General features: G+C 43.1%; 7 protein-coding genes and 1 non-coding gene across 8 annotated transcripts; 4 read left to right on the plus strand and 4 right to left on the minus strand. All coding sequences in view use genetic code 12, as the record gives it.

The window, feature by feature from the left end:
- Positions 1–152: 152 nt before the first annotated feature.
- On the plus strand, positions 153–2,060 carry AVT4 (Avt4p; the record flags this gene model as incomplete). The annotated part of the gene is made up of 1 exon (XM_001486143.1): positions 153–2,060. One exon carries the CDS (start codon positions 153–155, stop codon positions 2,058–2,060), a length of 1,908 nt encoding a protein of 635 aa, XP_001486193.2.
- Positions 2,061–2,089: 29 nt separating this feature from the next.
- Positions 2,090–2,719, minus strand: PGUG_01865 (uncharacterized protein; the record flags this gene model as incomplete). Its single annotated transcript, XM_001486144.1, has 1 exon — positions 2,090–2,719. The coding sequence occupies one exon, from the start codon at positions 2,717–2,719 to the stop codon at positions 2,090–2,092; it is 630 nt and encodes a 209-aa protein (XP_001486194.2).
- Positions 2,720–2,825: 106 nt separating this feature from the next.
- Positions 2,826–5,609, minus strand: PGUG_01866 (uncharacterized protein; the record flags this gene model as incomplete). The annotated part of the gene is made up of 1 exon (XM_001486145.1): positions 2,826–5,609. The coding sequence occupies one exon, from the start codon at positions 5,607–5,609 to the stop codon at positions 2,826–2,828; it is 2,784 nt and encodes a 927-aa protein (XP_001486195.2).
- A 619-nt stretch (positions 5,610–6,228) lies between these two features.
- Positions 6,229–6,876, plus strand: PGUG_01867 (bifunctional thymidylate/uridylate kinase; the record flags this gene model as incomplete). Its single annotated transcript, XM_001486146.1, has 1 exon — positions 6,229–6,876. The coding sequence occupies one exon, from the start codon at positions 6,229–6,231 to the stop codon at positions 6,874–6,876; it is 648 nt and encodes a 215-aa protein (XP_001486196.2).
- A 1-nt stretch (position 6,877) lies between these two features.
- PGUG_01868 (uncharacterized protein) lies at positions 6,878–7,363 on the minus strand (the record flags this gene model as incomplete). Its single annotated transcript, XM_001486147.1, has 1 exon — positions 6,878–7,363. One exon carries the CDS (start codon positions 7,361–7,363, stop codon positions 6,878–6,880), a length of 486 nt encoding a protein of 161 aa, XP_001486197.2.
- Positions 7,364–7,413: 50 nt separating this feature from the next.
- On the plus strand, positions 7,414–9,552 carry CAS1 (ATP-dependent DNA helicase; the record flags this gene model as incomplete). Its single annotated transcript, XM_001486148.1, has 1 exon — positions 7,414–9,552. The coding sequence occupies one exon, from the start codon at positions 7,414–7,416 to the stop codon at positions 9,550–9,552; it is 2,139 nt and encodes a 712-aa protein (XP_001486198.2).
- A 59-nt stretch (positions 9,553–9,611) lies between these two features.
- PGUG_05994 lies at positions 9,612–9,703 on the plus strand. Its single transcript has one exon. It is a non-coding gene; the product is annotated as a tRNA-Ser (tRNA).
- Positions 9,704–9,764: 61 nt separating this feature from the next.
- On the minus strand, positions 9,765–11,918 carry MNT4 (Mnt4p; the record flags this gene model as incomplete). Its single annotated transcript, XM_001486149.1, has 1 exon — positions 9,765–11,918. One exon carries the CDS (start codon positions 11,916–11,918, stop codon positions 9,765–9,767), a length of 2,154 nt encoding a protein of 717 aa, XP_001486199.2.
- Between the last annotated feature and the right edge of the window lie 157 nt (positions 11,919–12,075).

Consider the following 12,075-nt stretch of genomic DNA (forward strand, 5'->3'; position numbering starts at 1 on the left):
TAGTTCACCTACTAACATTTCGCTTTAACTCACTAACTTGCATCTAACCTTTCTCTAAATCTATTCTTCTATCTTCGTTCCTGTATACTGCTCGAGATAACTTATCAGTAGCCCCGCTGCGAACGGCCCCAACAACTTCTTCGTCGCTATAGATGTCTCTGCCGAGAAATATAGCTCCGTCTACGACAGAAGCCGACCCAGATAGGCGGCGGTCGCTTGCTAAACTCACGAGATCACCTCTCTCGATATCTCCTAATTATAACTCGGGAAGCCGTGCAGGTTCGTTTTCCAATTCTTTCAAAAACAATCAATTTCTCCACAACAAATCACCTCTAGGCGATGGTATGCCTCGTGAGGGTTCTCCTGGATCAAATGAAGTTGCAATTGAAGATATTGGACCCGAAGAACCAAATCCTGAGGATTTCTCTTATGGTCTACAAGATCCAAAGTTGATGGGAACAGCGTATAGACACGTGGGTTCGGACCCGCTTAAGCACGAAGGCGGTGATATCAGCCATGGAATCTATAAATTTGCAAAGGATAAGCCTCGTCGCTCACATAGCTTTCTGTCGTTGCAATCTTACGAGAGACGGGGCTCATCAGCGAGCTCGCTAAATGTTCCGGGAGGGTTTCGAAGAAACTATGTATTGAGCCATCAACACGGCACAATTGCTAGACAGACTCCTTCTGTTTTCACGAGAAATTTCATCGAATTCTTGTCGATTTACGGCCATTTCGCAGGTGAAGATTTGGAGGACGATGATGCGGTGATCTGCCATTATGAGTATAACAAAACCACGATGGATGAAGAGTCGGCGCTACTATTGGACACAGCCGAGTTTAATCCTCGAGGAACAGCCACCGACCGCAAAGCATACTTTCTCCTCCTCAAAGCTTTCGTAGGAACTGGGGTCTTGTTCTTACCAAAGGCATTTTCCAATGGTGGTCTTCTCTTTTCAATTGTGGTCTTATCTACGTTTGGATTTTTATCCTACTGGTGCTACTTGATCCTAGTACTTGCTAAGAGAGCAGTTCGTGTTTCCAGTTTTGCTGATATTGGCCTTAAACTATACGGTCCATGGCTCCAGAACTTGATTTTAACCTCGATTGTGATTTCGCAAATTGGGTTTGTTGCCGCCTACATTGTCTTCACGGCTGAAAACCTCCGTGCCTTCTTGACTAATGTTTTTGGCTACCAAAATTTGGATATAAAATGGATCATCATTCTGCAACTTGTTTTCCTCATGCCGGTGTCTCTTGTTCGAGACATCACCAAGCTCTCACTTCTGTCGGTTTTGGCAAATGTTTTCATATTCACCGGCCTCATTGTCATAGTATACTTTACACTCTTCTCACTAGTTTTTGAGAACCAGTTGACTCCTGGCGAAGGTATTTATTACCTTGTTAATAAAGACGAATTCTCTCTCTTTATTGGAGTCGCAATATTTGCGTTCGAAGGAATTGGTTTGATCATTCCAATTGAAGAGTCGATGATACAACCTAGCCACTTCCCTGCTGTTCTTGCAAAAGTCTTGGCAACAGTCTCCGTCATTATGGTTTGTATTGCATCGTTGGGATACATGACTTTTGGAGCTCACACTCGGACAGTCATTCTCCTCAACCTTCCACAATCTTCCATCTTCATAATCGCAACCCAATTGTTATACTCAATTGCCATTTTGTTATCAACTCCACTCCAGCTTTTCCCGGCCATTCGGTTAATCGAGCTGAAGATATTCATAAGAAAGGGCAAGTATTCCCTGTCGATCAAATGGGGGAAAAATATGTTTAGATGGGCGTTCATACTTATCGTTGCATTAATAGCGTTGTTTGGAGGGAAAAACTTGGACAAGTTTGTATCTTTCGTTGGGTGTTTCGCATGTATTCCTTTGGTTTATATGTACCCACCAATTTTGCATTTAAAAAGTTGTTGTGACTACAAGAATGCCACCGATCCTCAGGATAAGAACCGCAAGTTCTGGATGAGCATTGTAAACTATATCTTGACGATACTAGGGGGGCTTTTATTTTTGTACACAACCTATGACATTCTTACTTAACTTAATAACATGCTTCATTAATGACTAAATTACTTTTCGGAGAAGAAGTTGATGAGAAACTCACGCATGTTATGGATGGAGTTTTGCAACTGTACTTTGGCTTCCTCAGTCTGACCGTTAATATTCTTACGTTCACTTTGTACCTTATTTGTGAGCTCAATGTGTTTTTCATACAACTGGGGGAAATGCAGTTGTTCATAAGCAGTTATCTTATCAGCGGTTGCAATATATGAATGTGGCATAAAATACTTGTAAGCCACACCTCCAAACACAATTGGGGTGAAGAACCTTATGGGGAGCATTCGTCTATTGACGAGAATGGAACCGGTCAATGCTGAAGTCAACACAAAAATACCCGCTGGTAATACCGGCTCTTTTATTACGGATTTGACTTCATCTGAGAGATTCCTGAGTTCATTGGAAACTGAGGAAAACTGAGTAGATAATTCTGCTCCGTAGTATGACAAATTGTCGTGCAAAACAACTCTGGCTTTATGGGCATACTTCTCCAATATAGGGAAAGTCCGCACTTCCATTCCATTGACGAAGCCTACAATTCCGTGTGATCCTTCTTGCTCCTTCAACTGTTCGTTGATCTCGGCATTGTAGCCTGGTTTCGTTACAATTCGCTCGTCGTTTTCATAAAATGATCGTGCCATACTAAAGCTTAAAATCGCTATTCTCACCAAAATGTTGATCACTGATTGGAGTGCGACTGCACGTGACAGGTTTTACAGTTACCAAAATCATAGGTACTATTTCTAATTACTTTTTCTTACCAAACAAGCCCTTCTTCTTCTTTGGCGAACTGTCCCAAGTATCCTTGTTTGCACTAGAAAGACCTCCAAGAGGTTTGGCGTTGGCATCTGCCACAGGTACCTGCAAGCGCACACCATTGGACGCTTCATCGCTTGTCTTTGGAGTGTCACCAGTATTCATTGAAGATGTGCTGGAAACATTGGAGTTGGGTAGTTGAAGAAATTGCTGTGAAGAGGCAGCTCGTGGAGGCTGCTGATGTGTATGTTGAGGTGCCAACCCAGTAGGTCCAGCAGGTGCTCCAGAAGCTCCTACAGAAGCTCCTCCAGGCATTCCTCCAGCAATTCCATAACCACCATAAGATGCGCGGCCCAGATGTTGTGGAGCCATAGGTTGCATAGACCTGTGTTTGTTCACAGGTTGAGGATTTGCACCAGGCATTCCTCCACGGCCACCTACCTCCAAGCCAGCAGTTCCCATTTGTGGAAGAGCGGAACGGCGATTGGGACGTCTCAGTTGAGTTTTGAATCTAGATTCCACTCCTGGGTCTATAGGTGCAGCATACTGAAAGCTGGGCTCATTGTAAGAAGGAAAACCTGGAGGAGGTTGATTATACTGGAAATTGGGTGGAGGTCCTTGATAATGGGACTGATACTGACCATGATATTGGCCCGAGTTCTGTGGAGGGAATGCCTTTTGCTGGTCGTAGTATGAATAGCTGTTGGGAATGGACTGCTGCCTTTGCTTGACGTACCCTTGTGGTGGTCCTTGTGGAGGTCCAGTATACTGTTTGGGCATTCCTCCAATGGAATTAACTCGTAGATTTGGTGGAAGTGCGTTCGGAGGCATTCCATTGGCAGGTAATCCATGAGGTGGATGTTGGTCCATTGGTGATTGTTGGTAGCCATTTGGTAAGTTTGGTACATGGCCATTCATACCATGCTGCTGGTTTAAACGAGTATCAACACCCAAGCTTTGAGCTCTGTCAATGCGTTGTTCTTGTCCTCTTTGCCCTTGGTACCTGAATTCTTGATACCTGGGATCGTTTTGGTAGCCTGAAAATTGAGGTTGAACTGGCTGTTCGTCATGGGGAAAACTACCAGGAATAGAATTGTTATGCGCTGGTTGAGACTGGTCTTGTTCCCGAGCAGTTCCATTATTATAGTTTCCCACCTCTTCGGCAGACATAAATGTATCCTGTGATCTTGGTTGCAGTTCTCCGTTCAAGGCAGCTCCGTATAATGCTATATCTGCCAAATCACGAAGGTTTTCGTTGGGGACAGTCATAGTAGAGTCCCTTGGATTACTCTTCCTAGGACTCTTTCCATTAGCCACTTTGCTATGGGGCAGTTTATGTGGCAGTTCTGGGACTTTCGGACCAGTCGATTGGGCAGCAAGCTTTTGGTTCTGCTTTTGAAGCTCTTCTTCCTTGGCAATCAATTCAGAAACACGGCGCTGATGATTAACGTTATATTCTTCAAGTTCACGTTTTTTAGTTTCATAGCTCTTTTGCTGTTGATGTACATCGACCTTGAGACTTTCGAGTCGATGATTCAAGTCTGAAAGTTCGGACTCAAGAACGTTCTTCCTGTGATCTTTTTCAGAAATATAGGACGTTATGCTCGCTTTTTTCAGTTCCAATTGTTGTACTTGTTCGTTTAAGGCATTGAACTCGCTCAATTTCGCATCAAAGTCCGCATCAAGTTGATTCATTCTTGCGTTGTTGAATCCAGGAGTCTTTCTGACGAAAAAAATCGACTCTGAGTTTTCGGAATTGAGTCGGTTCAATTGACACATTGTTGAGTAGAGGTTCTCCAAATAAGGAGTTTTGACACCGTGATCATCCCCGAGGAGGATAGGCTGCAACAAAAGCAAATCGAGCTCCATGTCTAGACGATGGTAAAATTTATAAAACAAACTGGGTGATTGAATTAAATCGGCATTGTCAGGAACACTGGGGTAGCACCTGGACCAGTTTTTCATCAAGTTCTGTTCATTTTCAAAACCCTTGACTAATTTACAGTCCATCTTTTTGATGATTTTAAAACACTCGTTGATAATACCTGTGATCAAAGGTTTACAAAGTATCTGAGCCGCCAATCCTTGAGGAAACTCAGTTTCAAATATGATAGATAAGGGACTGAAAACGATGCGAGGAAGGGCAAGTTTCCATTGGTAGGTCATGAACTCGTTAGGATTGGTAGATTTTAGCAACGCGAGAGCTCCATTGGAGTCTTCTTGCGCTAATTGGAACAATTTGAAACATCTTTTAAAACTTGGTGCAGATGCAAGCAGCTTATTGGTGGCCGTTCCCAAATAGATTCTATTGTCCTCTGCTCTCACCTGATGAACAAAATGATTGGGAGACAACTGCTTGACATCAGACTCATTCATGATCGATCCCACGCGGATGTTCAGGCGTGAAGGTAAGGCACTAGATACAAACGGTTCTAGATTTACATACCCTGTACTCTCCACAAGAACTATAGCTTCGTCCGAAAGGTAAGGGAGGAGACTGGCGCATGAACTTTGAAAGTCTTGTAGCGACGAGCAACAAATAATGGCGATATCAAACTTGATGGAACCTTTCACGATTTGCGTCAACGTCTGCGAGCATCTGTAGGGATGGTACTGGTTTGCCTTACCAAAAGCTGACGAGCTCCAGTTAATGGACCCGGCATCTATGGATGGGTTCACTATGGAGACGCTACAAGCGCCGGTATTCTGTAACCTCCAGGCATAGAAAGCAAGGTTAGGGTTTGATCCGAGAGTAAGTACCTGCAAACTCGACATTTCTAGCACAGTATAAGAGAGCCAACTTTAGTATTGGGATCAAGATGGAAAAAAAATTGGATGAAATCTGCAAAGAATCACTGGTGATTCAACAATAGATATTTATGGAGCTGGCAACACAGTATAAGCGAAGGAATATGTAGGCTTGCCTCGGTAGCTATGGGAATCTAAATCAAAATGGGACAATATGTAGCAAACGCAGGCAACAAATATTCCGTATTTGCAAAGTCACACGCTCAACGTACTAGTTGTAAAAATTGCAGAGGGGACACCGGTGCAAGGTTGCGATCCCCATATTGGGGGCAGTGTTTTGTGCGTACAGGAGCGGTTGGCGAAAAAAAGAGGCTGAAAATTGGGTTTCTACGAGGTGGGCAGGGTGCAGATTTAAAGATTATATTATAGTTGAATATCATTGTGATCCATTCCTTAGTATCTATTCCAACGAATAGTATCATGCTATTTATAGCCCCAGTAACGGAAAGCGCGGCCGCGATCAAAGGTGGCAGTAGTGTATGTGAACCCATAATTGCTGTTTTTGTGCCCGCGAAAAATAGAAAATCGCGGGTCTAATGATTTGGCGGTACAGGAACGGGTAGTTAGGCTAGCAGTGAAGCTAAGAATGCGCGGGCACCTTATATTGATCGAGGGCCTAGATAGGTCTGGAAAGACGACGCAAACTCAGATTCTTCACAATGCGATACCGTCTTCATCGCTCATCAAGTTTCCCGACCGGTCGACAAACATCGGCACAATAATTAACCAGTACTTGACGGACCATAATTTTTCACTTTCTGACCAAGCGGCCCATCTCCTCTTCAGTGCTAATCGATGGGAGCTAGCGGCGTCAATTGAGGACCAATTGCAAGCGGGCCACACCGTAATCATGGATCGGTACATATACTCGGGCATAGCGTACTCTCTTGCCAAGCTGGAAACGTCGTCACTGCCCGAAATGGCCAGTGTGGAGTGGTTATACGCGCCAGATCGGGGCTTGCCCAAACCAGACGTGACGATATTTTTGACCCTTGATATAGCGGAAATGGCGGCTCGAAAAAGTTGGGGAGAAGAACGGTACGAGCAAACTAAATTTCAAGAGGTGGTGAAACGGTGCTTTCTCAAGGTCTTGGATCCGCACGCAGACCCCTCGGTGGTCATTGTCGACGTCAACAAGTTGGGTATAGACGAAGTTGCTCTGAAAATTTGGACTGTTGTCGAGGAGCGCCAGCTTCATCAGCAGACTGAGGTGCCGTTGGCTCGGCTCTCGTAAATTAAGCAAGACCATCAATATATTGCAACCGATCCAAAATCCGCTGCTTCAGGATCTCCTGGATCTCGCCGCCCAAATAGATCTCATCTAGAATAGTGTAAAGTTTGTGGAAATTGAACACCAAATCAAGTTCGCAAACACTGTCGAAATAAGTATCCAATATTTCCACCATAAAGTGTAGCGATTCAAGGTAACTCAACTCGCTGTCGTCGAGGTCGATTCCAGCAACAAAGTAGAGTCCAGCATACCTTCTATAAACAAGTTTGATGTTTTGGAACTCAACAAAGTTGGACTGGTGCCGCAGATCCCGTGTCGATATAAGCCTATGAACCTCGGAAACTATTCTTTGCTTGTCTTGGTTGTGGTATCTACAGTCGAACCACTTGATAAGTCTGGACTTCCCTTGGCGATTTAACACCACTATGAACCGAATTGACATTGAAAAGAGTGCGATTCGCAGTCGATAAAGTCGCGGAGTCGCATTCATTTCGCATTCATTTCGAATTCGCAATCGTTACTATCTAGAAAGTAGACGTCATGAACGACGAAGAAGACTACACCGCACAATATGAGATCCGCGAAGGGATAATCTTTCTCATTGAGCTTTCCCCAGCGATATTTCGTCCATTAGTAGAACTTGGTGGTCGGTCTCAATTTTTGGAAATACTCTCCAGCATCAACGATTTAATGTCTGAGCTTTTAATCACGGTTCCAAGCACCGGAGTTGGTATCTACTTGTACAATTGCAGTGTTACCGGCCGCAAGTTTCCCCGAGATTCAGGAATGGAACGTATTTTTACATTGAATGATATCAACTCCACCAATATGAAAAACTTGAACGACATGATTCAGGACCATATTGATAATGTAAAGATATTGGATGAGCGATTTCCTCCAGCTGAGGGAAGTCTAAAACTCTCTTCAGTTCTAAACACTATTTTGGACGAGTTCCATGGAAGGTCTCATTATAATGTCAAACGAATGGTATGGATAAGCAATAATGACAAGCCGTTCAATGATGATGGATCACCAGAGGGCGAGAAAATCAAACAAAATTTGTGGAAAATGATCAACAACTACGAAGAGTACAAGATAAATATTAGCCCCATATTCATGGACCCTCCTAGCGACACCGAACCAAAGCCATTTGATATCTCGATCTACCAACAAATCTTCCTCAACACAAACTACCTCAACCGCCAAAAACAATCAAGAGAAACCGAAACTTACTACGACACATTTTTCGATGGTCTTTCTGAAGAAGCAAATCAGACTACTGTAGCTTCGCAAATACGAAGTGCCATTTTGAGACTCAAGGAAATCAAACGTATATTATTTTCATGCGACTTGATTCTTGGTGATAGTAATACTGATATTGCCGGAAGACTTGCTTGCTCAATTAAGGGCTATGCACTATATGGACATGAAAAACTAAAGAAATTCAAGCATTTACATCATGAGGGAGAGAATTTACGAGTGGTTCAACTTGACTCCAAAACGGTGGATGATGCAACTGGACAGGAAATTCAGTATAATGATGATAAGCCTACCTTAGCAGAAAAGCAAGATGAGGCAGGGGTTAGAAGAGGTTTTGATATCGGCGATAGTGAAGTCCTTTTCTTGAATTCGAAACAACTCGATTTCTTAAAGAATTATACCTTTGATCATGATCCTGAAAATCATGAAGTAGTTACCAAAGATATTGGTGATATGGCTGGGGAGGAGGAGAAAGAGTCAGCACCCACCTACTCGTCTCCACCTTACCTAAAGTTGCTAGGATTCAGGGCAACTGAAAACTTTGAACCATACTACACCTCATCTGCCCCAGCACTTGTAATGCCAGACTTTGACAATGGGTTAAAAGCTGCCTCATCCAAGGGTGGGTTCAGCAACTCCTATTTAACTCTCGCCTCGCTTTATCGTTCTTGTGTTAAGCTAGGCCAGTTTGCTGTTGTATTTGGTTGTATAAAACGCAATTCGCTGCCTTCGTTATTTGCTCTTTATCCAACAGGAATTTCAATGTCAAAAAGAAGTATTCCACACGATAAAGATTTCCCAGAGGGCTTTCTACTTGCTCGTATGCCATGGCTCGATGACATACGGCTGTTGCCTGACTACTTATTGAACGATTCCACATTTCATCACGAAAAAGAAGAACTGTCCATCCCGCCAGAACTTGTAACAAAGTTCAAAAATGTCGTTGGGCTGTTTTATTTGAACCACTATAATCCAGGAGAGTTTGCCAATCCCTCAGTCAATTACTTCTACAAAGTCATTAAACACGAGCTTCTTCAAATTGCTTTAAGCGACGAATCTCGCTCTCCGCTCAACAACGATCAAACCTTACTGAGACTAGATGATTTACGGGAAGCTATTCAGCTGACACCCAAACTTTTGAATGTTATTAGTGAACTAAGACAACATTTACTCAACTTAGGACCTGTATCAAGGAAAAGAACTAGTCAAGAACCCCATAATGCTGCAAACAAAGCACAGAGACCTGCTCTTACAGAAGAGTCTGTGCTCACTGCGTGGAAAACTAACGATTGGACCAATTTCAATGTTCCTCAGCTTCGCGAATTCGCAAAGAAATATCCGGGTCAAATAAAGTCCGGTACCAAGCGTCAAGACATCATCGATAATATTTCCGAGTTTATAGCTAGTAAAAGTAAGTGATACGGCTATACTACTGTTGTACTTTATAGGCGCTAATATTGGCTTCCTCACCTAAAAATGTCCCAGTGGCCGAGTGGTTAAGGCGACGCCCTGCTATCAGCAGTTTAGGCGTTGGGTTTTACCTGCGCAGGTTCGAATCCTGTCTGTGACGTGATTTTTTTTCTCGAAAGACAAATTGAATTAAGAAAAAAAATGATATGATTTATATGTATTTAATCATCAAGAGCCTCTAACTTGTACATATGAACTTCCACAAGAAAATTGTATCTTGCCTGCAATTTCTCACTGATTGGTATAATGAGGCCCCGTTCTTGTATGTTAGGACTCCCCACAATGTCGTATGCACACCACAACGGATGGTCATTATCATGTCCAAAATTGCTTTGCTTGTACCATGATTGGCGTGGTTCTCTATAATCTTCCTCAATGATCGGTTTCAATAGATCAATGGGTCTAAAAATTTCCTCCATGAATAGAGGATTTCGATCTAACTTTTCAACAGTATTGGTGTTCTCTTCTTCCACTTCAACTCGAGTACCATCTTCCTGCTCTTTCAAAACCTTCTCTTTACTGGTGTATTTCAGTGCAATGTCTTGCCTGAACGTAATTCTGCCCAGATAATAATTTTCAAGTTGGTGGCTAGTCACATACATGAGCTGTGATTCATCTTGTGGATCCAATTGAGCCCAAGAAGAAGAACACATTTCGTGGCTTGCTGTGACCAACTTGAAGTCACGATTTTGTAATGGTGTCTGTATTCCAGCAACCACTGCGGAGGGCTGGTTGAAATTGACTTTTGCATTCGTTCCAGCAATTTCTTGTCCAAGCCAGAAATACTCCGGATTGACTTCTTCTTTCGCAACAGGAAAGCGACCATGGAGGAGTGGATATAGCTGAAGATTCGCTGACAAAAGAAGCCCGCTAAGTACTTTCGATTTGTTGATCACCATCACCGTGGGATCTTGAAGCAGCTGAAAGTCATGGTCGAAAATTCGGGACGATGGTGAGTCACCTGAACGTTCATGAAGGCCAAAAATCTTGCAATCCTCCTTAGAGGGCATCAAGTATCCCCTAATGAGGCTTGATAATTCACGAAAACCTGGTGGTGATTTTCTTTGTTTAGAGTCATAGTCGGATCTCGACTTGAAGAACCGAAGACCATATTTCAAATACTCAGGATCATTGAAAGTTGATTGTATGTCCTGCTTTAATAGTATGAATGAGGAAAGAAGTAGTATGTACTCCTCAAACGAATTGAAGATTGCGGCCAAAGTTATGGCAAAGGTATGAGTTACGAATAAGGGGGACCTTCGTATGTGAGGATGCTGTTTTTCGTTGAGTATTCCTGACGTATCGACAAACCACAAGTCTTGCTTTGGATAATCACGAGAGCTCATAAATTTGACTTCGACGTCTTCTCCGTATTCTGTTTTGTGAAACCATTCATACGAGTATGGAAAACGCCTGATTTCTGTCCTTGCTGAACTGATCAACAAATTCATCTCATCTTGATTCAAATCCTCTTTTCGATACACAATTTGAATTGGAAGGGTGTTTTTGTTGGCTCTGAGGACTCTTATGAGACCTTGAATTTCCTCTATTTGCTGTTTTCTGAATTGAGAGGGTAATATCGGAATAACTATTCCCTTACCATTACTCATTTTCTTCAATCTTTGAATTGCGGTACCACTCTCGTCAAAAACCTTTCTAGCGTCGACCACTGGAACTTTTCCCTCCTCCAAGATTTTACCGTTCCACAGCTTGAAAGTTGGTAAGGCGTTGTTGATCCATGGGTAAAGTTTCTTCTCAATCAAGTCTCCGCGGTTGCTACCTGAGGTTCTGTCGACGAAGCATCGGTTGTAAATGCGCATATGGTTTATCAGACGTATAATCTGCTTCTCATGATTGATAAGCTGCATGCTGTCATCCAAGAACTTTTGTCGAATTATTGCATCATGCTTTGGCCCCCAGCGCTCTCTCTTACCCTCCTCTTTCATTTGATGACGCAATGCTCTTTCTTGTTCTCTCACCCATCTACTTCGTTTGTATAATGCAATATTGTAAGTGTGGCTGTGTATAGCCTCCAAGTCGAGTATATCCCCATCGGATGATAATGAAGCTAGCTTGTCGAAATAGGCGATACATGGATCTGCTTCCAGGTTTTCAAATGCCGACATATCATTATAAATAGGATTATTCACCGACCTTCTCGCTTGAATAATGTCAACATTAAAAAGCCGACGAGCCCTAGGAACGTGGTGGTGACCCCAGTGCAAGCACAAGAGTACACCTAGAGCCACCACTGCCATGACTAGTAGGCGGTTTTGCCGCCTGGTTGGTCTGAACCACGAGCGATCAAGGCGCATAATGTGGGGTCGAAAGCTCGAATCAAATTCGTCAACCTTAGGATGCAGGAAATTGCAAGCGTTAAGGACCCTGATGGCATACAAGTGTAATCATCAAGACTTGTATATCACGTCCAAAACCACCTAATAAACCAGAAACAACACGAAACTACCAAAA

The sequence above is a fragment of the Meyerozyma guilliermondii genome, genomic scaffold (genome assembly GCF_000149425.1).
Source record: "Meyerozyma guilliermondii ATCC 6260 scaffold_2 genomic scaffold, whole genome shotgun sequence".
NCBI lineage: Eukaryota > Fungi > Ascomycota > Pichiomycetes > Serinales > Debaryomycetaceae > Meyerozyma > Meyerozyma guilliermondii.